The following is a 24933-nucleotide window of genomic DNA, read 5'->3' as shown; positions in this document are numbered from 1 at the left end:
CAGTGAATTTTATTGAATTCATAGGGTGCATTCCTTCATGAAAAATAATTAAAAAAAATTATACAGGCATGCTTTGTGAGACAAACCAGTGAGATGAAGCCTGCTCAGACCAGACCAGAGCAGACACCTCAGCCCACATGATGGTGCTTTTATTCAATACAAACAAACAGCAACAATGATAATAGGATGAGACCATAAATGCACGGAAACTTTCTGGGACTCCTGGCTACACTCTGACCAATCTATCATTCTTTTCTTACCAGCCAGGTAAACAACCGAGCTCATCTGCTAATGCCAAAAATTTCAAAGCTCTTAATCCAGTTAGAAATGACTACAACTGAGGACCTTTCCTCTGGCTAGCTGGCTTCCCCAATTCAGAGTTGTTAGCAGGTCAATTTCAGCATCACAGAAAGTCTCCTCCGGCTGGCTGTACCACATACTGGTGACAAGGAGAGCTTTAACGTGTTCTGTGCTCAGGCTGCTGGGCCTCCGGACAGCTTGTGTCCTTCTGTGCACCTTGGTCCTGAGCATTCTGAGACTTGGTCAGCTGCGGATAAAAGGGACCCACCAGCCCATTCAGAGGCGTATTGTTAACAAGATAATCCATCACATCATCTAAATACTCCATTTTCTGCAACCTGCCCTTTGCGGGAAGTGAGGAGGTCATCAAACACTTCCTTAAAGGAGGCAGTGTTGCAGAACCCTGAGTAGATGTCACCGGCCATCACCCCCAAGGGACTGGCCTGATCTTGGATGTTCTGCAGTAACCTTTGGACACCGCAGAGTGTGGCATGTGGTCTGGAGCTGCTGAGTCAGGTGGTGGGCAAGAGGACGTGACTCAAAGTGCTCAGCACAGTGGGACTCATCTGTGTCATCAGAGCCAATGCTCTTCCACTCCACCCAGGAGAGAGAGAACTTATCCTGAGCACCTTGAATTTTCTGGTTGGCACTATGCACATTCTTCCTGGCAAATTCGATCGGATTAGCAGTGGAATGGAGCTGAGAAATGGTCTCTTGGCTTTTTTGCTTGGCTTCTCTAACCTTGCTGAGAGCCTGCTGGTAGACACATGAGCAGAGCTTGGTAGACAGGGATCCCAGTCTAACGTAATAACTTGGCTTCTGAACTGTATCAAATCCTTCAACTTTTTTTGCTTCTTTTTCTAGTTCTTTCTCAGTGAGAGGGAGGTACTGGTCCACCAACAACTCTGATTTGGTGAGCGCATTTTCTACTCCACTGCTCACCATCTGCACCATCCGACCTCCCAAGATTGTGTTAATGCTGCCATTGACCATAGACTTAGTCTTCTCCACACTGCCTGTCACCACTCCTTTGGTCTTGTCCATCACCACAGTGATGGTGTTGGCCATGGAATCCTTGGCCCTGGTAACAGCTGTGTCACAGTATCTTTTGCCCCAGTCATAACACCTCTGGCATTGGCAACAACCTGGTTGTTGCCTGATTCAGAATAGGTAGTTTCTCCTCAACCCTGTCTAGCCCCTTATAAGCATAGGTATTGGCAACCGCAATTTGTGGCTCTAGCTTCTGGATGATGGGCAGAGCACTGGTCACAGCCACAAAAGTGATGGTCTTCACACCCTTCTCTGCCATCTTGCACACAGACTTCAAGAGTAGATTTAGTTTGTAAGAAACTGTGAGACTGTCTTCCAAAGTGGCTGTACCATTTTGCATTTCCAGCAGCAATGAATGAGAGTTCCTGCTGCTCTGCATCCTCATCAGTATTTGGTGTTGTCAGTGTTTTGGCTTTTGGCCATTCTAGTAGGTGTGTACATCACGGTGTTCTTATGGAGCACTTCTTTACTTTGTGTCATTGCAAGACACTCCAGATTCCTCCTATATATTTCCTGCCCCAGTCCTAGAAGTTTCTCCAAGAGCCCTGGTACTTTTGATGGAGAATGTTCATCTTGTTTTTTTCACATCCTCAGCATTAAGATCTATTCATATATTTGTTTAAAAACTTCCCCAATTTGGAGCTCTCTTGCACTGTTGGTGGGAATGCAAACTGGTGCAGCCACGGTGGGAAACAGTACAGAGGTTCCTTAAAAAATTAAAAATGGAACTACCCTACAACCCAGCAATTGTACTACTAGGTATTTACCCAAAGAATACAAGAATACTAATTCAAAGGGATACATGCACCCTGATATTTATAGCAGCATTATCTACAATAGCCAAATGATGGAAGTAGCCCATGTCCATTGATTGATGAATAGATAAAGAAGATGTGAGATATATATATAAAATGGAATACTACTCAGCCATAAGAAAGAATGAAATCTTGCCTGAGCAATGACATGGATGGTTAGAGAGTATTAAGTTAAGCAAAATAAGTCTGTCAGAGAAAGACAAATATCATGATTCCTAGAAGTAGATTTGCTTCATCAGAGGGCCCATGCATTTGCACTTTGTTATACATATTGTGAAAATTGCTGTGTTGTATGGTTGTACCAATTTATGCTGGCTCCAGTAATATATGATGGTGCCTACTTCCTCACAGCTTTGTCAACACATTTGGCAAAACTTTGGGATTTGTACCAGTCTGATGAGTGGATGTATGTCCAGGTAGTATCAATTCACATTTCTCTTAAGGGTCATCTGTATTTCTTTTCTATAAAATGTCTGTTCATATCGTTTGGCTATTTTTCTCGTGGGTTGTTTTTTATGTTGTAATAATTTGCACAAACTCTTATATATTAGAAAGACTCAGTCCTTTATCTTTGAATCTGGTTTGTCATTTACCTTTTGACTTGGCTTATAGTCTCTTTTGCCAGGCAAAATGTTTTTATTTTTTATATAATCAAGTTTAGCAATCTTTTATGGTATGTGGATTTAGGACAACTCCCGTACCCCACTTTTCTCTTTCAGAGTGTTCTTAGCTATTTTGAACTTCAATTGTTTAAGGAAAAAAAAAAAGATAAATGGGGCACCCGGCTGGCTCAGTTGGTAGAGCATGCAACTCTTGATCTTAGAGTCACGAGTTTGAGCCCCATGTTGGGTGTAGAGCTCACTTTAAAAAAGAAAAATAGATAAAACAAAAAACCAGTCTCCACTGGACATGAATCAAAATTCTGATGTCTTGATGGTTAAAAACAACTAAGCATCCCCTTTTCCAGAATTCCACCTTAGCTTGGATCCTTTCTAGCTAGAGGTGCTACTACACATACCGAAGGAAACTGGAAGGGAATGAAGAAAAGTCATTGCTTTACTAGAGTGCTGGGATGAGGGATGCCTTTTTTCTCCATATTCCAATGAACTGTGCTATATTGTTCTTAGAATAATTTAAAATATAGTGCTTATTTAAGAAACGACCTCTTAAAAAACAAACAAAAACAAAAGAAATGACCTCTTTCTAATTTAAACAATAGATAGTTCCTCATTTATATAATGAGAATAATAATAGCACCTAAAGATAAAGAAACAAAGTCCCAAGGAGGTCAAAGCAACTTGCCCAAGGTCATTCAGTACGTGAACGGCAGTGCCAGGCCTCAAAGCCAGGTTGTCTGACAAAGGACATGTCTTAACCACAAGGATATACTGTCGCCTGTGAGTGCATCATGACATAACAAGAAAAAATGAACAACCAAGAGGCTAGAACTGTAACATAAAAGACCATCACTAAGTCCCAATGGAGAAATGGGTGGAGAACATGAGCGAATAATTCGCTTGGGAGGAAACGCAGCTTGTTTGCTAACCCTATTCTAGCTAGAAGCTTATCTGACCCTCCCTCACGCTAGCTACCGGGTCCCGCAGTCCTGGCCCTCATGCCAACCCCAGGGGCCCAAAGCACCCATCTCTCCCTGCTGTGCTTCATCAGCGAGGTCATGGAGACTTTGCAGTGGGGACCCCCTTCAACCCAGGCCCCCACACTTACATGATCAGCCACGTTGGTGTGGCCTCCTGCGTGGATGAGGGCCCGGGCCACGTCCTCAGAGCCACAGAGGACTGCGTAGTGGAGGCAGCTCTGTTTTTTCTAGAGGGAAACAGGCATCAGTGCCATGTCCTGAAAGCCCCTCACACGGGGGCTTTGGGATCCATTATTCCATTTGTGTCTCACAACCCCCGGGACAATTACCCCTTGAACCCTGAGGCTGGAGAAATCAATTGCCTTGCCAAGTTCTGGTGATGAGTAAAAGGAGCTCACTGTGGTCCTGGCTTTTCCTTGCCTCCTGTCACAAACTCCAGAACATACATCAAAGCCTGCACAATTCCTAGGCTGGTAAAGACACACAGAGTATACGCTGAGGTTTTCAAAGAGAGGAATAAATAAGATTTGCTAGCACAGATCAAACCCCACCTGGCACACACTGCCCCGCTAGAGCTGGTCTCAGCATGTCTGGGCAGGAGCCAGGCAGCGCCAGGGCAAGGCTTCATCCCGATGGGCCTTCTAAGTGCCCTCCTTCAATCCAAGCGCACCCCCAGTCAAACAACGATCTCACATGAGATACCCCCTCCCCCTAACTCTGCCAGGCAGACCCCTCTAAGCAATCAGGGGTCCCAGGCTGCCCAGACTGTTACCCCAGGACTTTCAGTTTTGAAAACCAGGATGGTATGGGGCAAACTGGGACGAGCTGGTCACCCCCCCAAAGTCCTATCTGAACTGAGTGCACAGGGTGAGTGGGAAACAGTCCACCTCCCAATGGCAAATGTACTCCCTTTGGGTTAGCCCCCACTCCAGAGACCCTGCGAGGGGTGGAGGTGTCCAGGTAGAATGTGCCCACTACCAGAAACCTCAAGCCAAGGCAAGAGCACAAGGCCCAGTGCAGTGGGCAGCTCCAGCCCTGCCAATGACCACCAGCTGGACACGACCTCCCCAGTCCCTAAACTCCTATGCTGCTGCTGCTGGGGAGATGGCCTTGACATTTCACTTCTTGTGCCCCCTCCCAGTCCTAAGAACTGTGCTGGGCACAGAGACAGGGTTGCTGCCCAAAGAGCAACACCGTGCCAATGGAAGGACCTAGCTGGGTGCCCTGGGGCAGCTGCTTCCACCCTCTGGGTGGGCCTTGGTGTCATCCCGACACCCTGGGGCAGCAAGGTGTACCTGCTAGAGGAGTTCTGCAAATTAAGTGTTTTGTGACTTATAAAGTATTATTCACATTGAAGGGGGGTTAACATTGATATTATTATTGAATTTACGTTTGTCATTTTGCTACTTATTTTCTGTATGTCTCCTGTCTTTTTTGTTCTTCTGTTTCTCCTTGGTTGCTTTTGTGTTAAATATTTCTAGCATATTTTAATTCCTGGGCTTTTTCACTATTTTTGCTAGCATATTTTATTTATTATTATTGCTTTATTATTGAAATTTAGAACAAATAGAGAATTCCAGACCCTGAAGCCATGCAATCAGCCAAGACAGATTATTTGTCATTGATCTAAAAGTAAAAAGCTAAACAAAACAAAAATGCCAACTCCCTACCTAAGGCCACAACGCCCCTTTTTCCAGGACACGGAGAGAATTTCCAGTGGCTGACTTAAGGAGTCAGTAGTGAGAGAGAGAAGAGGCCTGACCCAGGCTCCAGCTCTGGGGACTGGTGTGGCTCCTGCACAGGCAGGGCAAACCTTCCAGGCCATGAGCTCTGCAGTCCGGGGAGTAGGCTTTTCAGACTCAGCTTTGCTTCTTGCCAGCTTGTGACCCGCGAAAGTCATTGAATCTCTCTAAGTTTCCGTTTCTTCATCGGTATAACAGGGGTAATTTTTCTGAAGGGATTGTTATAAAGGGGACTCATGAACTACCAAGGACCCCGCAATAAGAAGACACCAACAGGTGCTGAGCTCCTAGCACCTCCCAGGCACTGGGAGGAGTATTTACTCCTCACAGCATTATAAAAATGTGACTACGTATCATCCCCCTATTATAGTTGGAAAATGAAGCTCAGAGAATTTAAGTGACTTGGCCTCGGTCACAGAGCCCCGCAGTGGAGAAGCCAAGACCAGACCCCAGGCCTGCTGCCTGAGGGCCCCTATTCACGCACGTTCAGGAATCACCGTGGCTGCTACTGTGGGCACGGTTAGAGTTAGGCTTCAGAAGCCAAGGGCAGACATCCGTCCCAGGGGAGGACTGACTACCTGGGTGAGGGCGTTCACACAGCTCCCGGCCTCAAGGAGCAGCTGTACACAGTCGGGGTGGACGCCTTCAGCCGCCACGTGCAGGGCAGTCAGACCTTTCTGAAACACACAGGGAGAGGTATGAGGACGGCAGGGAGGCTGAAGCCAGACCCTGAGAGGAGAGGGACCCCTCCCACTAGGGCTCCAGGGCCCTGGGAGCTCTCCACGGCCATGCTACTGAGGACAATAACCTGCGTCATTATTTGTGGTTCCCTGAGCCCAGTACCTGATTTTCTCACGTTGAGGAGCATGTGGTACATTGATTCCCACCTCCACATCCCTGCTCACGTTCTCCCCCTCCAAGCTGCCTCACCCCCTGCTCTCTGTCTATTCCTTCTTACTCCAGGAAGCCTCTAGCAGGGGAAAATCAGGCTGCACCTCGGGCCGTCCATTCCTCGAAAGCAGGGAGTAAGTGAGCATCTCTGCATCCTCTGGGCGATGACTCACCGCGTTCTGCTCCTCCAGGTCCAGCCTAATGTCCACGAGCCGCCGCAGCACAGCCAGGTGGCCCCGGCTGGCAGCCAGGTGAAGGGCCGTATTCCCCTCCTGCAGGCAGAAGGGCTCCCGAGGGACCGGTAGAATCATAGACCCTTCAAGGCCCTGGGGACCTGCTGGAAATGCCCCTCATTGTATAGACATGGAAGCTGAGGTCCAGAGAGGGGAAGTGACACATCGGGGGTCACAGAGCGAGTCGATGAAAAACTGCAGCCCCGAACCCTGGGCCAATGTCTCCCTGCCTGTGAGAAGTGTGCCCCAAACTACAACCAGGGGCACTTACAAGGGCCAAGTCCTGGTCTTTCCTCACACTTGAAGGCAGACACAATACTTGGGGGGAAAAAGAATCCCTACTTACCATGCCCCTGTCTAAAGCCAGTCCCTCTTTGAGCCATCCTCGAACCACCCCCTTCCCCTGCTCAAGGCCACAGCTCCAAGGACTCTCCTTGGTGCTCAGGTTGTGCCCGGGGCAGCCAGCTGCATGGCCCAATTCAAGATGGTAGCTTCTCATTGAATAGTGTGGTCGCGCTGACCATACTACTTAAAACCACAACTCTGGGGACGCCTGGGTGGCTCAGTGGGTTAAGCGTCTGTCTTTGGCTCAGGTCATGATCTCGGGGTCCTGGGATCGAGCTCTGTGTTGGGCTCCCTGCTCAGTGGGGAGCCTGCTTCTCCCTCTCCCTCTGCCCCTCCCCCCGCTTGTGCTCTCACTCTTGCGCGTGCTCTCTCTAATAATAAAATCTTAAAACAAAACTGCAGTTCCCACCCTCTGTCCTCCTAATCCCTGATCTTGCTGGACTTTTCTTTCTCTTTTCCCCCATAGCACTGATAACTTAACACTATCATTTGCTTATATACTATGCTTATTATTTATTGTCTGACTCTTCCTGATAGAACATAAACACCTCAAGGGCAGGGATTTCTATTTTTGTTCTCCAATGTTTCCCAAGTGCCTAGAATAGGGCCTGGGGCACATGGCAGACATTCAATAAAATATTTGTTCAATGAGTAAATACTGTGATGGAGAGATTGACATGTGTCTCCTGGAACTTGAGAACCACAGGGCTGGTAGTTGTCCACACTTAAGAAGTCTAAAGGTGACAGTGACACAACCATGAGAGGTGGCTACCCTGGGTGTGGCAAAGGGCACACTGTTCTTTGTATCAGAAGCGGCTCTTGCCAAGGGCAGCCTGATGGGGTTGTCCTTAAAGGGATCTTTCTGCAGGGGCATCTGGGTGGCTCAGTCAGTTAAGCATCCGACTCTTGATTTCAGCTCAGGGCATGATCTCAGGGTCATGAGATCAAGACCCGTATCAGGCTCCATGCTTGGCGGGGAGTCTGCTTCTCCCTCTCCCTCTGCTACTCTAAAAATAAATAAATCTTTTTTTTTTTTTAAGGGAATTTTTCTGCAGAGGACAAGTGTATGGTGAAGGGGCCCCAGCAAAGAGGAGAGCTGGAAGGGGCCAGCCAGAGAAGAAGTATGTCTCTCAGGAAGAACCACACGTAGAGAACCAGAGCAGGGGCCCTTGAGGGAACCCGCAAAGGCATCAGAAGGGACAAGCCAGCTTCAGCCATTCATCAAGCCCAGAAGGGCTCTGGGACAGATCTAGCTACACCAGTCATGGGGGCTTCTAGCTCAAGGTCTTTTCCTCTGCCCCGGCCTGTCTCAGCACCTTCCTGAGGAAGAAATCAAAACATGCACATTAGACCAGAACTCTTAAGGGCCCAGTGAGGGGGTGAACGTATACCAATGCCAAAGTGGTACTTAAAGCAGCTATAAACATACCTCCCCTCATGAGAACTCCACACATACATAAAACAGCTATATCCTATGGGATCGAAGATGAAACATTTAAATTTCTTCTATGATCATTACCACATTGCATTAATAAATAAAAGTTAAGTTTAAAAAAATCTCCTCAATGACAACAACAAAATGTCCCCTGAACAGCCTTGTTTGCTTCTTGCCCACTCTCTCCGCAAATGTGCAAACAGCTGCCTAGCTGCTGCAGGCACGGACCGGGCTGGGGGAGGGGGTGGCCATGGTGTGAAGTCTGTGTTCGAGGAGACACAAAGGAAGTGGTGAACCACTGGGGGCCAATATGTGCCCCCAAGTAGCAGGGCTGTGAAGACAGGGGCAGGGTTTTGTTTTCCCTCTGGGTTATAAATATCCACATATTGCCCTTTTCTTTTTCTTCAAGATTTTATTTATTTATTTGACAGAAAGAGAGAAAGCACACGCACAAGCAGGGGGAGTGGCAGGCAGAGGGAGCGAGAGAAGCAGGCTCCCCACTGAGCAGGGAGCCTGATGCAAGGCTCGATCCCAGGACCCCGAGATCATGACCTGAGCTGAAGGCAGAGGCTTAACCAACTGAGCCACCCAGGCGTCCCACACACATCTTGCTCTTTGAAGGTGCAGGTGGCACAGCCCCCCTAACAGAGCACTCTCATTCCATCTGGGCAGGTAGGGGGCTCAGAGGCAGGAGAGCTGGGCAGAAGGAGGCCATGGCATTGGGTTCAGTGTCCTCTCCCCTCCTCCTGTGAGGATGCCCAGCCTCTCTATCTCTGGGACACAGCCCCTTGATATTCCCAGGGGATTTAATCACTACCTCTGGGCTTTCTAAGCCTGCTTAACATCACAACACCTGTGGCATGCCCTGTGTAGTCACAGGACCATCTTAGCAGGCTGTGGGGTCCTAGCAGGAGTCAGACCTTTAACGGCACTGGGTCTTGAAAAGCATATTATTAAGCCTCCTGCCCAAATGAAATTCAAAACGAAAACATCTTTCACCTGAAAATACAAAACTTAACAGGGGCATGCAATTTTTTTTTAAAGAATTTTTTATGTATTCATTTGAGAGTGAGTGAGTGAGAGCACAAGCATGGGGGAGGGGCAGAGGGAAAGGGAGAAGCAGACTCCCGGCTGAGCAGGGAGCCCAAAACAGGGCTAGATCCCAGGACCCTGGGAGCTCAACCCAAGGCAAAGGCAGACGCTTAACTGACTGAGCAACCCAGGCGCCAATAGGGTCATGCAATTTTAAAAGTTTCTTTCTAGAATTTCTGACTGCGAGATTCTGGGTAAGCTCATTAAAGCTGCGCTTTGCTTGTTTTCCAGTTTTGCTGTTCCTGCCCTCCTGGCACCCTGAATACAATCATGTTTTTACCTCCGAGGTAGAAGCACCCTGGCAGGGGGTGTCCTTTACTCCTCTCTGTACTCCCAGTTCTTGGCCCACATCCTACACAGTCTAGTCCAGAGCATGACCTGCTCAGCCCATTTCCAGAATGACGGAAACCAGCCTGATCTGATTCTCAAGACCAAAAGGATGAGTGTAGACAGGTAGAGTCGGTGCAAACCCCAAGGGCTTAGTGCCCCAGGAGGCAGCTTGACGAGAGGGAGCTGCCCAGGGCTGGGCATCAGGTTGCTGGTTCCAAACCCAGCCCAACCTCTGTCTTGCTGTGTGACCCTGGCTAAAGCATCCCCCTCTCTGGACCTCCGATCTATAAAATGAGAAGGTTGAATTGGTCCTCAATAAAGGAACTTCCAGTTCTAAGACCCTGTGTGCATTTGCCTGTCACTAGCTTATAAACAGAACTCCTCTATGCTGGCCAAGCGCATTAATCAGAAGATTAATAATGGAGTTTGTCCCTTTATTGGAAGTGTTGTTTAGAATTTGCTGCAACATACTTGCCTAATGATTCACAATGGCCCACTAAAATGAGTCATTTTCAGGGTAGTCCCCTCAGGCCCAGCCCTCACCTCTCCTCAGATTGATGAAATCCTGCTTGAAGCTCTCTACCCTGAACCAACTGCTCCCTCCTCTGGCCTCTTATCCTATTTTTGCCATGAGCATAGTAGATGACTAAATGACAAAGAAAGTAAATAACCAGCAGGTGCGTGGCTACCACCCCCCCCAACTCTTCCCCTCATCCGAAACAACAGACAGCCCCAAGGGCATCACAATCCTGCTCAAACCCATTCCAGGCAGCACCACCAGCCAACAGATTTGCCATCCCAGCTCCCCACACCTGATCACAGCTTTCTACTAGGGTGGCAGCTCGGGTTCCTTGGGTGAAAAACTGTCTCTCGGATATCTTTGGGCTCCTCACGCGCAGCACGGGACGGGCCCATAGCATGTGCTTGAAAAAGGCCTGCAGGATGAATATCCGACCCTCTCTGTCCTTGAGCCGCCTGCCCTTCCAACATGCTGGAGTCAGAAGTAGGCACAGGTCAGCTGCCAGAGAGCGCCCACCCTGGTCAGGAGCCCAGAGCTTGGACCTCCCCTGGGACCCAGTTATAGTACCTTGTCTTTCACACTGTGGTCACAGCCAGAGCCCACAAGGAAGTCCAGAGCATCCAGCTGCCCATGCTCAGCAGCCCGATGGAACGCCGTCCTTCCCAGCTGACCGGGGAGAGGAAGAAAGTGACCCTTCTGTACCCTGTAGGAGGCACGCCCACACTGCCCACCTAGCCACCACTCAGGGCTTGCAGGGGCCTCTCCTGCCCCAGCAACTCTCCCTTCGCCTTGTCCTACACACCTTACCTGGAAAGCCTAGACCCAACTTTCCAACAAGACCCACTGGGTGGGGTCCCTCCCCCACTGAAATCCTTCTGTGGCTCCCTGCTGTCTACTGAATAAAGGACAGATTCCTGAGGCTTGAGGTTGGTGGAGATTTCCATGAGGGGCTCCCAACATGGCCCTGGCTCTCACTCCCAAAATTCTAGTCCATCTGAACTCACATACAAAGGGCCCTTTTCCACCTCTAAAGCTCTGAAAATGCTCTTCTCTCTATTTACAAAATCTCCCTGCTTTCCAATCTTACCAACAAAATCCAGGTCATTCACTAAATGCCACCTCCTCCAGGAAGCAGAAAGCAATAGCGCCCATCTCTAACCTATCTAGTTAGTCCTCATCAGAACCTCTCTGAGGGAACTGACCATTTTCCTCCTATGTCCCTCTCATTTGTGCTCTAACACCCTTTCTAGACCAGCAGTTCCCTAAGGTGGGGTCCAGTCTGCACTACTCACAGCTCAAAGGATGCACTCAAGGAATGGGCAAGAGTGGCCCCAGGAGCCCCAAACCCAATGGGAAAGACAAGCAGCCTCAAGGCCACTCTCACCTTGTCAGCATGGTCCAGGGGCACATCCTCCAGGTCCTCCATTATGAACGCCAGCACCGGCACGTGACCTTTTTGGGCTGCACAGTGTAGTAAGGTCAGGCCGTCCTGGAAACAACATGGTAGACCAGGGTGGTCCCTACAGTCTATGAAGGGGGGCCCTTCTCACACCCTGGCTGTCTCCCAAACGGTGAGTGTTTGCAATCCAGAACACAGCTTTCCCACAGAAACAACACAGTATGTAAATGGGGATGGACCCCTGAGCCACCCATGGGTGCCCCACTCAGCCTCACAGGGGCTGGTGGGAGTCAGGATGCCAGAGTTCAAATTCCAGCTCCAGCATTGATCAGCAATGCAGTGTGGTCTTGACCAAGTTATGTGTACCTTCATGAGCCTCCATTTTCTCCTAGGTCAAAACAGGATAACCCCTGACTACCTCATTTGGTGGCTGAGGGGGTTGGACAGCATCACCTACGGGAAGTCTTTTTATATGTTGAAAAATAACTCAGGATGTAAGGTGAGGTTGTATAGCACTAACAGTCCCCAGAATACCCCTCACAGGACATTATTACAAGGTTACAACATCTGCTTGCCTTGATAAGGCCCCAAATGAGAAACGAGGTGACTAAGTGCCCAGGATCTGTCTCTAGGAGGTCACTTCCTAACTTTCCAGGGAGGGCTGAGAGCTGATGGAATCTACAGAAATGAGGAGGTGTTAAAAAAGGAGAAAGTAGACTCACAATGGAATCACTTGTGCTAAGGCCCACCCACATCACCAAACCGAGACTTAATACCTAACCTAACTGCAACTTCAGCCTCTTCCAGATAAGCAATCTTAACCAGTCAGTCTGGAATTTCCTGGTCAACACTAGGGAGGAAATCCACCTGACAGACACCCCCACTGGCCCCCAAAGGAAGGTGATCTTGCCTAAAACAATCCATTCTTTGCTAGAATAACTTCCTTGCCCCACTGTCTTTTACCTATAAAAGTCTTTCATTTTGTACAGCTCCCCAGAGCTCCTTTCTATTTGCTAGATGGGATGCTGCCCAATTCATGAATCATTGAATAAAGCCAATTAGATCTTTAAATTTACTCACTTGAATTTTGTTCTTTAACAGAGGGGAAGTGGCCAGGGTGGGAAGAGGCGCAGGCTGGAAGAAGGTCTCTTGGCCCCAGAAGCAATATTTAAGTGAAGGACGTTTGTAAATCCTATGTTTATAGCCCAGAGTTTCTACCAAGGCCTTGCATTATAGCTTGAGTATTTGGAGTCCTGTTTTTCAAATAGATTGCAACCATCGATGGGTCATAAAAATCAATATATTGAATGATGTTGTACATCTTGACAGTAGTTTGGATTACACTGGAGTAAAATTTGTCAAATCTCAGTGAATATAAACTTAAGATTTGTGTATTTCATTTTAGGTAAAGAAATTGAATTCTAGTTAATATTATAAATGCTGAAGTATTTAGAGGGAAGTATAGTGATGTCTAATTTATTTTGAAATGCTTCCAAAATTTATAAAGAACTCTAAAAGCTCATTAATGAGATATTAAACAACCCAATTAAAAAATCATTTGGACACAAGGAAGATATATGGATGGCAAATAAGCACATAAAAAGATACCTAACATCATTAGTCATTATTGAAACGCAAATTAAAACTACAAAGAGTTTCTAACAATAGAGTATGGAAAGGGGAAAAATGCTAACATTCCAGTGGAGAAACCTGGCTGACACCACTTTACCCACGTGATTAAGTGTGAAATTATGGTTTATAATAAGAAAAATGTATTTGGTTTTCATCCTGTTTCTGGCACAGAGCTCCTAAAACCCTTGGTATTTTCTAAGTGTACAGAGTGATTAAGGTGTCTATTGTTATGTTAATTTGGTGACAAGGGAAGCCACGGTAACCTGAAGATGTGGGCTGGTTGCCTGGGAAACCAACTCGATTAGAGGGTTAGAACTTTCAGTCCCACTCCCTGACCTCCAAGGAGGGGAGAGAGGCTGGAGGTTGAGTCAATCACCAATGACCAAGGATTTAATCTAACAAGTCTATGAAATGAAGCCTCCATAAAAGTGCAAAAGGACAGCATTGGGAGACCTTGCAGGTTGGTGAACAAGAATGCATCCACGTGCCACGTCCCACGCTCCACAAGGACAAAAGTTCCTTTGTTGGGGACCACACCCTATGTGTCTCTTCATCTGGCTATTGATTTGTGTCCTTTAATATCCTTTGGAATAAATTTGTGATCTAGTGAGTAAACTGGTTTCCTGAGTTCTGTGGGCCCCTCTAGCAAATTAACCAACCTTAAGGAGGAGGTCGTGGGAACCTCTGACTTATAGCCAGTCAGTCAGAAGCCCAGGTGATAGCCTGGACTTGGGATTGGCTTCTGAAATAGGGGTGGTCTTGGGGGACTGAGCCCTTAACCAGTGGAATCTGATGCTATCTCCAGGCAGATAGTGTTGGAATTGGGTTAAATTTGTGGGATACCCAGTCAGTGTCCACGGAGAATTGAACTAATTGCTTGTGATATGGAAAAAACACACACATTAGAATTGGTGTCAGAACTGGATCAAGGTAACATCACCAGTGACAGGCCATATTGGTATTGATAAAGTTAATTCTTATATTGAGACCTACAAAATAGAGGCTGCCCCAGTGACCTGACCCAGGTCACAAATCTAATCCTACCTCTGAGGCACCTGGGTGGCTCAGTCAGTTACGCGTCTGCCTTCAGCTCAGGTCATGAACTCAGGGTCCTGGGATCAAGTCCTGCTTCGTGCTCCCTGCTCAGCTCAACTTCTCCCTCTCCCTCTGCTCCTCTCCCCTGCTCATGTTCTCTCTTTCTCTCAAATAAATATATATATACATACATATATATACATATATATGTATGTATATATATATGTATCAGCCTGCACTTACAGGAAACCTAACACACACTCAGTTGTACTAACCCCCCCCAACCCTAGAAAACAGGACCCGCTAGCCTTACGAGGAAATCCCCCTAGAAGCCAATCCTGCCATTTCTGTTGTTGCTTTGGGGGGCTCTACAAAATTCGCTCTTGCCCCAAATCCCTCCAGAAGACAGCTCAACTACTCTGAAGGGTGTTACTTTGATTCCTCTTGTGTGAATAAGGAGGCTGCCCAGAGGGCTAGCGACTGTCCCAACATGACAGAGTGGTAAAGGGTCAGGGGCACTAGAAGAAGGAGGCTTTTAATGCTGATGGGAGAGGCACCTCAGCACTTCTCCCGGCCCCAGTGGAAACAGCTAGCATCCCAGCTTCACAGGGCTGAGTTCAGCTGGGGCTTCTGGAGGGTTCTCAGAAGGCAGGGCAAGTTGGGACGGCAGAGCCACGTGGGGAGCAGGACGGGGCAGAGATGGGGGTGGATGGCAGAGGTGGGGCACACCAGTGCAGCAGGGCCAGGGAAACAGAGAGGGCAGGGGCTTGGGGAGCAAGGGGGCTGCCAGCTGAGGCCTTACCTTGTTCTCACAGTGGATCTTGGCCCCAGAGTTGACCAGGATCTGGAGGATCCGTAAGTGGCCGAACCAGGCAGATAGGAGAAGCGCGTTCATCCCAAACTGGGGGAGAGGACACGGGGAGGAGGGGAGGTGAATGTGAGCAGGTAGGGCTGTGCCACCTGGGCCCATGTCTGCACTGAAAATCATACAACCATAAGGGACCATAAGTGCCACCCAGGCCAGGGAGGACCAAGCTTCAGGAATGTCAAAACCATGGCATTTTTTTATTTTTTATTTTTTTAATTTTTTAAAAAAGATTTTATTTATTGGGATGCCTGGGTGGCTCAGTCAGTTAAGCGTCTGCCTTCAGCTCAGGTCATGATTCTAGGGTCCTGGGATCAAGTCCCATATCCGGCTCTTTGCTCAGTGCAGAGCCTGCTTCTCCCTCTGCCCCCTCCCCCACCCCCCACCCCTGCTTGTGCACTCTCTCTCTCTGACAAATAAATAAACAGAATCTTAAAAAAAAAAGACATTTTTATTTATTTGAGAGAGAGAGAGAGAGAGAGCATGAGTGGGGGGCGAGGGGCAGGGGCAGAGGAAGAAGCAGACTCCCCACTGAGCAGGGAGCTGGACACAGGGCTCAATCCCAGGACCCTGGGATCATGACGTGAGCCGAAGGCAGACGCTTCACCGACTGAGCCACCCAAGCACCCCTCCAGGGCATTTTTTTTTTTTGAAATAGAGGCTGAGAAATTATTGCAAACTTTTGTTTTTGCTAAATAAAATTTAAAAATAGGGGTGCCTGGGTGGCTCAGCCAGTTGAGTGTCCAAGTCTTGATTTCTGCTCAGGTCATGATCTCATGGGTCGTGAGACTGGCCCCACATCAGGCTCCGCGCTGGGCCTGAAGGCTGCTCGGGCTTCTCTCTCTCCCTCTCCCTCTGCCCCTCCCCGCGCTGGGGCTGTCTATAAATAAATAAATAAATAAATAAATAAAAATAAAACAGCTACCATCTATCCTCCCCATCATTTAATAAAGAAGGAACATTTTATTTTTTTTTTTAAGATTTTATTTATTTGAGAGAGAGAGAATGAGAGACAGAGAGCACGAGAGGGGGGAGGGTCAGAGGGAGAAGCAGACTCCCCGCCGAGCAGGGAGCCCGATGTGGGACTCGATCCCGGGACTCCGGGATCACGACCCGAGCCGAAGGCAGTTGCTTAACCAACTGAGCCACCCAGGCGCCCAAGAAGGAACATTTTAACATAAAAAATTTGGGAGAAACTAATCTCAGAATATGCTCTTCCAAATACAGCTTCATGAAAAACACACTACATTGTTCTTATTTTCTGATTTGCTATGGTTGGTGAAGATCTCAAGCTGGACTGGTGTTTGGGAGCCCACTGTTTGACTCTCCTACAGGACGGCCTCCAGGCAGACGGCTTAAGCCTGCAGACACCTCACCCCTCACAAGACATGCACTGCACTAACAACCACTGCTCACTGTTGGAAAGTCCCTCCTTCCTCTGCACTGAAATCTGCGTCCCTGTACCTTCCACCCCACCGGCACTTTGCAACAACTGAGAATATGTCTGGGCCCTTTTCCGATGGTGGCCCAGCACCTATATGTAGGATGCTCTTCCCCAACATCTGTGAAGTATTCCGGGATCATGAGAGCCCCTTCACCGACCTCTGCCCTCATGGGGTTCTGCCTATGACCCCGCACTGGGTAGAATCTCAGTGACTGTGGGCTGGCTGGCTGAGGGAGAGAATGAACACACAAAGGGCAGAGTCCGTGGGGAGAAGCCCATAGGAGCCTGGGAATGAAAAGGGTCAAGGCTCAGAGCCTCCTGCCAGTGGGAACCCCAGGGGTGTTTCTGCATCCTAGTTCCAAGAACTGTCCAGGACAGAGCCCTATGGCATATCTCTCGAGACCTTCCCCCCCACAGCAGGATCTCCCTCTCTGGTCTCCCCCCACCCTTCTGTTAAGTAAAGTAGGCATGCCCATCAGCTTTCTTATTTTTCAAAATATATTACTATTTGCAAAGGAAACAAAAGATTTATAAAAGCACTGTCTCTTACTATCCTCCCTCATATCTTCTTTTCTCACCGATTCCCTCAAGGAAGAAATAACAGAGCACAGTGGTGATAGCGGGGGGTCTTTGTGGGCAAAGGCCTGTTGCATGAGGTTCCAGTATTTTATCAGGAAACTCAGGCTAAGGATCCTAGATATTCTCCTTCCAGAGTCACCTCTAAATGAGGCCTAAGCGAATGCAGAGAGATGGGGCGGCAGTGGGGAGGTAGGTGTTGCTGCCCCATGCCCAGCCCCAGCTTGTCATCAAGCTCCCCTTCATGTGGGGCCTGGGAGCAGAGAGAGGCCAGGGCAAAGAACGGTATTTCCGTGAAAGGTATATCTCTGCAGGGAAGTTCGTAATTCTTTAAATTTTTTTTAATTTAGACTCTTAAATGTATCCCTGTCAAATGTCATTGGTAGACCCGGTCCTTTCTCCAAACCTATAGAGATGATTTTGTAGACCCTGTTATGCTTCAGTGCTCTCTCTCAGCAACGTGTTGCCTGCCAATTTGTTAAGTAAGACTGTCAGTCTTTTTTTTTAATATTTATCTATTTATTTGAGAGAGAGGGAGAAAGAGCACGCGCGCAGGCAGAAAAGACAGAGGGAGAAAGAGTCCTAAGCTGACGCCGTGCTGAGCACAGCCCGCCGCAGGGCCCGACTTGGGGCCATCTCACCACCCTGAGTTCAGACCTGCGCGGAAACCAAGAGCTGGCTGCTTAACTTACCGCGCCACCCAGGAGCCCCAGACTGTTAGCCTTCACTCATGTCTCCGGTTAAAGTGTTAGCGAGGGCAGAGCCTTGTGTCGTATCATGAGAGACCTACCTCCTGATGATTTTATTAATAAGTCCTTTATCAATCCATCCAATTATCTGTTCTACAGCCCATATCTCTCCCTGTTCACATGGTATCCTGAGGGACTGAAAAGGCTCTCTGAGAACTAAAAAACTCTTGAAAATGGAGAGATCTTTACAGCTGTACAAGGGAAAATTGGGATCAGTGCAGTGGCACTGGCCCCTGAAGACGGATTCCCTGTCCACCCTGCACCCTGTGTTTGCATGTCAGTGCCACCTCCACAGTGATAGTGGACTCAGACCCAGAGAGAGCTCTGGGGCTCCTCCCCCGCCCTGGGACAGACAGACAGACACAGACATGCACACAGGCACAGGGCGCCTGTATGAGCGGCCCCATACCGCATCCGCATCGTCCACAGCAACCTCGTGCTCCAGGAGCAGCCGTACGGCTGGCTCGTGCCCGGCGCCCGCAGCCCAGTGCAGGGCCACCCTGCCCACCTGCCGGGAGGGAGAGAAGGGCTTGGGGCGCCAGCTGCCCACCTGGCCCACCTCCCCACACCCCCTCCCTGTCTCCCCAGCCGCAGGACGGGCACCCTCCGACCTCCACATGCTCTCGGCTTATCACAGTGGGAATGAACTGTTTGTGAGACACTCTGTCTGTCTTCTCCCCAACCAGACAATCAGCTCCAAGAGCGTAGGGACCACATCTGCCATGGGCTCTGCTCTGTCCCCAACACCTAGCACAGTGCTGGCACAGGAGAAGCCCCTTAGAAATACTGAATGAACGAATGAATGGGATGAGTAAACGACAGAATCTGGCATTAGTATCCTATAAGTCCCTGCTTCCTTGTAAGTGTTTGTCCAGTGGAGACTGAGGCTTCAGTTATGAATAAAATGCTGTGTGACCTAAGGTGACTTGCTATCCCCATCTGTGCCTGTCTTGATCTATAAATAGGATTGACACTTCCTGCCTCCCTCACCTCTCCAGGGGCGAGTGAGGACCACCAGGAAACAGGTGGAGGAGTGCTCTGAAAACCAAGCTGCACCAGACACACCTGAGAATTCCTGTTACTATCACTGAGCCCAGACAGGCTCGGAAGACACAAGTCACAGACCTGTCATGTCACCCCAGACAGAGCAGCCTCTGCAACAGTCAGGAATCCTACATCTAACCCCTTCAGCCTCCACTGACCTCCCACCCAGGCTGGCATCTCCTCTAAGAAAAGCCTGGCAGCCAGAAGCCCCAAGGTAGAGAGAAGCTACCCTGCATGGTACCCAGGCCTATCGCCACTGTCCCCCATCAGAGAGAATGGCTTTTCGCTCTGTCTCCTCCAGCAGGGCTATGGACCACCCCATCTGTGGCCTTTTTTGAGGCCTGATCGATGAGCTAGGTCTGCCTCCCTGCCTGGTCTTTGAGTCCCCGGGGACTTGCCTAGGCCCACAACAGTTTTACACACTCAGTGGGTGATCAGAAAACTAAGCTAAATTGCTTCCTCACGCATGCTCAGCCTCTCTTGCTCTGGCCTCTCATGGTCTTCAACCCCTGGACTTCTGACCACAGGCGCCATTCTGTCTTTGTCCCTCCAGGCTTCTGTTCCTTTCTGTCCATCTGTCAGCCTCTGACTTTTGGCCTTCGACCTCCTGCCCTCCTGACTCTAACCTTTGTTCCTTGGGTATGCCTTTCAGATGGGTGACAGGAGTGAAGAGAATGAGCTCTCAAATTGCCCAAGCCTGGCTGGGAATCCCAACCCTGACCTCGGACAAGACCGCAGAGACCTTGAGACAACGTGGACAATCTGAGCCTCCCCCAAGTTAACACATGCAAATGCTCCTGCCCTGGGCTCCATGAACTGTCCGTCCCATGTGTAGGTGTCACCGTGGCAGGGACCATCCCTATCCAAGCCTGCAAGCCTCCCCATTTGGAAGAGCCCCTTTACGAACGTGGTTTCTGGCCCTGACGTTGACTCTCCTCTCGATCAGTTCCTTCATCCTCCCGATGTTGTTCCGTCGGGCGGCCTCATGGAGCTGCCTCTCCAGAGGAAGCACTAAGGGCAGAAAAGGGGATGCGGGATGAGGGGGAGGGCCCTCACACTGCATGAGGATGAGAGGTGAACAGCTCCTCCCTCCCCTGAATGTCTCCCAGACAGGGGCTCTTCCAGCTTGGACTGGTGGTGGGGATGCCTCTCCTCCCTTTGGAGGTTGGGGACTTCCCCAGACAAGCTGCTTTTCTTCACTAACTCACCACAAGTCCACACGACCAGGCCTTAGCAAAACCCTAAAGATGGGACAGCATGTGCAAGACTGTCCACGGGAGCCAGGTGTGTGCCCATCTCGGCCCTCAGAGGTCCCCCATCATCCAGTTTTTCATGACCCCAAGAGCAGCTCTTGAGGAAGGGATGGAATTCATTCCCACTGGAGCTGATAACTACCTTTCCCATGGCTTTGTCCAGTGAAGAAGGCAGCCAGGAGTTACTGAGCCACCTACTTCATGAGGCTCGTCCAAGGCCAGAGGCACATTCACCTGGCTTCCTTGTCTTTGTCCCTCCATCTCTTCCCCCTTCATCCCCAATCCTAACCAGCTGTCACCTCCCAGCTGTGGGGCCCACCCTGATTCGCCTTCTCTCAAGGCTCCTCTTGCCTCAACACTGCATCATTATCTCAGACTAGAGGGAGCTCTGAGGCCTGCCATGGGCAGCGGTGGGCTCAGAGGGTGGTGGCCAAGCCATGAGGACCCAGGCCTGGTGACGTGGTCCAGGGCTCATCTCACCAGACCCCCACGCTGCTGTCATCCTGACTGCTCTTGGCTTGTGAGGATGTCTGGTGTCCTTGGCTGAACCGCAAGCTCCCTGGGGGCCCTGGCTACACCTGATCTTTGTTGATCCACCCACAGCTCACAGCAGGCCCAAAGCTGGAGCTTTGGGCCATAAAACTCTGCTTCCATGAGTGACACATATCAGAATAATAGATACCCGTCCCTCCCACAGAAAGGTTTAGACACACTAGTACAAGACACGAGTATTTGCTGGCCCTTTGCGTGGTCATTACAGGGCAGATAATCTGTGGTCTGATTGCTGCCAAACCCACATCCTGCGTGTTTGGTCCAATGTGAATGTCCAGATCCAGCCCCTTTGTATATCCAGGGACAGGTGGCCAGTGTTTGGGCAGGGAAGCCTAGGATGAGCTCAGGTGACAGACAGGCCTGCCATCCGTTTGCTTTCCAGATATAGAAGAGGGTCCGGGGCTTTCCAGGGCCTTATAGGTACAACCTAGGGACCTCGGAGCTGCTGCCCCAGGGCAATCACATGGCCCTAGGTTCAACTCTGGCGAGTCACTTCCAGGACTCCAGGCCATGTGACTTAATTATCCTGTGCTTCAGTTTCCTCATCTGCAAAATGGGGAACGTGAGCCGCCCTGTAGGGTTATAGTTATGATTAGATATAAGATATGAAAAGCCCCTAGCATGGTATCTAGCAAATAGTGCCAGCATCATCATCACTATTATTCCTATAAGGCAAAGGGTAATAAATTCTGGTGCCCCTCTGGGTGGGGCCTCCCTCACTCAGGGCCCTCTAAGCCCATGAAATCCCAACCAAGGTCAGCACCCTCCCTATCCACCTCCCTGCATTATTATTCTCCATAGCACCCCTCACCACAGACATATGTCTGCTATACTTATATATTTATTAGGTTCATTGTCTGCTTCCCGCATTAGAAGCCCATGACAGGGGAGATTTTTGTCTGATTTGTTAACTGCTATATCCCAAATTCAGGCCCTGGCACACATTTGTTGAATGAATGAGTGATATACAAATCATTAAATCTCTTCAGGGGCCTTTGAACTATAAGATGCTGTCCCAGTTAAGACTCATTAGTCCCCTGGAAAATCAAACCACAAGCTCAGGCAAATGGCAGGAAAGAGGCGCTGAGGAGGAGGCAGCTTCAGGTCAATATTGCAGCAGGGGAGGGGGAAAACACCACCTTCCAAGTGTGGTCTCCACTGCTAGGTCCACCCTTTCCACTCTCCAAAGGGGGTGCCTTTCCTATAGGTGAGGAGAGGGCTCTTCTGGCAGAACCCCTCTCAGATCTCAAACATCTCCAGGAAGCACTGAGTCCCCAGCTTTTGTTTCCTTAACCTCTTGGCTGAACAACACCAAGATCCAGGCTCAGGAAAAAGAGCTGGCACTTCAGGTGAGCTTAGAGAAGCTGGGGTTCTGGTACCCACTCTGCTACTTTCTAGCAGCAGGATCCCAGGCTAGCCACGTACCCCTTGGAAGCCTCAGTTTCTTCGGTTGTAAAACTGCAGGAGGGTGAAGAAAGTTATCTGTAGCGATCCCTTCCAGCTCTGACTCCCTTTCTCTTAGCTGAAGCCTAGAAGTGGCCTGGTTTGTGTGGGCAAACAGGCACCAGTGGGAGTGGGAGCAAGCAGACCCTGCAAGGCACCAGTGAAATCAAGCCCAGTCTCGTCTCCTGCATCCACCTCAACCCCATGCATCCTCTTTCTGTCCACAAATACACACTGAACCCTAGCCTTGGAGACCTTCCCCATGCTGCCTCCTCTGCCCAGAATTCCCTCCCACACACCCCAATGCTCCATTGCTGCACATTCTTTAAGGGCCAGCTCAAGAGATCCTCTGACCCAGGCAGAACCCTGCACCCTTTGAAACAGCACCTTAATAAAGCTCCTCACCGCCCCCCACTCATCCCAGTGAGGGCACTGGCACAATCCTTCTCTCTCCTCTCCCAGGGAGTGCAGCAAAAGCCTATCAGGCTGGCTGATGCCCACACGGATGCTGCTGCCCCACCTAGAGGCCCTGGCACTGAGCACACTCCATGAGGAAAGCTCGGCCGTGCGCTCATCCCACCTGCAGCACACCACAGTTCCTCTCCTCTGGGTTTCAGTTTCCCCATCCGGTATAGTCTTCATTCCCCACCCAACCTCAACATTCTGGGAGAGCGGGGGCCTTCAGCATTTCTACCACTTAAAGGCGTGTGACCTTGGGTAACTTATTTAACCATCCTGTGCCTCAGCTTTCTCTTCTGCAAAATGGCGGTAACAATAGATCTACCCGCAGGGCGTCTGTGAAGATCAACTAACATTCCTGTCCTGGCTCGGCCTGGCACACAAATTATGTACTCAATACAGGATCGCATAACCCTCTTATTCGCATCACATCTAGCCAGTGTCTCCGCGGCGGCAGCTCCCTGCTTCCCGGACCCGTGGCGCCGCCGAGTCCCCGACGCGCGGCCAAAGTCCCCCCACTGGCCCGGCGCGCGTTCCTCTGGACGCCACACAGAAGCCCACGACCGAGGTGGCCGCGCGGACAGCACCAGTCGCAGGTTTGGTCGCCCCGGCAGGAGTGCGGGAATCCTCCGGGCTCTGCCCACGCCCGCCCCCAGGCCCCGCGGCGCGGCAGACTCACGGCCGTCGGTCTCCCACACCAGGGGCTCCTCCATGCTGCCGCTCCGCAGCCCGGGGGCGCGCTTCTGTCCGCCTGGGCGCGGCGCCGCGAACCGAGGGGAGGGGGCGCTGAGCCGGGGTCTGGGCGCGGGGGCTACCGGGAGCGCCGGGGTGCGCGCGGCAGCCGCTGCTCCAGACCCCTCGGTCCCGCCTGGGCCCTGGAGCACGATGTGGGCGCAGCTGCGGCAGCCTCCCTCCAGTCCTGGACCAGGCTGCAGGTGCCTGCCCACGGCTCCGCGCCTTTCACCCCCGAGGCCGGCGGGTCGGGTCGGGGCCACTCCGGGCTCTGCAGGTCCCCGTGGGCGTGTCTCCCCCAGGAGCTGTCCCAGCCTCCTAGGCCCTGGACCTTCGTGTAAGGCCTCCTGCAGGCTCCACCCTCGGGACCCCGGAGCCTGCTCAGCTGCCCCCAGACGCCTAAAGTCAGACTCCAAGGCCTTGGGCAGGCATTTAAGGAACAGACACCCCAGCAAGCCTGTAAGCATATGAAGAGATGGTGAGATTTATTCATGATCAGAAAAATACAAGTTAAAATGACGATGAGATATCACACCAATTGGACTGGCAAAATTATAAAGCTAGACAATGCCAAATCTTGGCGGCGAATGCAGAGCTGTCACAGCCAGGTGGATTGCTGGTGGGAGTAGTTTGGGGCAGCCATTCTGGAGAACAGTCTGGTAGTAATGAGGGAAACTGAACACAGCGAACTTAGAACTTAGAGTGCAGCTCTTTCCCCTCCAGTCTCAGAAAAGGACATGTAAAAGGGTGTTCCTTGCTGCCTTGTTGTTTCATGGTTGCTGGGAGTTGGAGGTGACTTGAGCATGGGGGGAGTGGAGGGGTAAAATGTGGGACTATGCAACTAGAGAAAGGAGGAGCCAGGATGCGGCTTGAGGATTGGGTGGGGGCTAGGGGAGCAGGCCCTGAAAGAATTCACCCAAGGCAGAACAAAAGAGAGAGAACTTTATTGGATACACTGCAAGGACAACAAAGGGGAGACTGCCACAAGATGGTGGCAAGGGACTAGAGTTATAGGGTGGAGTGAGGAAGTATGGGAACATATGGAATTTTCCCTTTTTTGGTAACTCTGCCTGGTTTAAAGTAGCTCATTGGTGCATTAGGGCTATTTGGAGGTGGGTCACTTAATGAGCCTGTTTGTATTCAGCTTGGTGGTCACTGAGGGCCCTTTTGCCTTGCTCAGGTTTCCATTGCCCAAGCCTGTTTCCTAAAAGCAACCTCTACAACCAGGTGTATTCACAACAAGGATTCAAACGCCCAGTGCTGAGCTGAAAAAGTACAACCACCCAGTGAGATCTATAACACAACATCAATAAATGCATGCACACAAGACAACAGAGATTGCAAAGACACAAACAAAAAGATACACATTAAACATACCAGGGGCGCCTGGATGGTTTAGT

The 24933-nt window shown here is 50.1% G+C and overlaps 1 protein-coding gene and 1 pseudogene across 1 annotated transcript in view; both read right to left on the bottom strand.

Annotated features, from left to right (window-relative positions):
- ANKDD1A (ankyrin repeat and death domain containing 1A) overlaps positions 1-23618 on the bottom strand; it is a 36780-nt gene extending 13162 nt beyond the window's left edge. The window contains exons 1-9 of the mRNA XM_027569041.2: positions 23481-23618; positions 20002-20105; positions 18460-18558; positions 15219-15317; positions 11735-11839; positions 10918-11016; positions 6569-6667; positions 6083-6181; positions 3891-3989 (exon numbers count right to left, since the gene is read on the bottom strand). Of these exons, the coding sequence (XP_027424842.1) occupies positions 3891-3989; positions 6083-6181; positions 6569-6667; positions 10918-11016; positions 11735-11839; positions 15219-15317; positions 18460-18558; positions 20002-20105; positions 23481-23514 (837 nt within the window). The 5' untranslated portion in view covers positions 23515-23618. The remainder of the gene's footprint in view (positions 1-3890; positions 3990-6082; positions 6182-6568; positions 6668-10917; positions 11017-11734; positions 11840-15218; positions 15318-18459; positions 18559-20001; positions 20106-23480) is intronic.
- On the bottom strand, positions 458-2212 carry LOC113909726 (annotated as a pseudogene).
- Positions 23619-24933: the final 1315 nt, after the last annotated feature.

Source organism: Zalophus californianus, chromosome 6 (genome assembly GCF_009762305.2).
Source record: "Zalophus californianus isolate mZalCal1 chromosome 6, mZalCal1.pri.v2, whole genome shotgun sequence".
Lineage (NCBI taxonomy): Eukaryota > Metazoa > Chordata > Mammalia > Carnivora > Otariidae > Zalophus > Zalophus californianus.
Note: the sequence above shows the minus strand (reverse complement) of the source record. Positions and strands in the feature narration are given on the sequence as shown.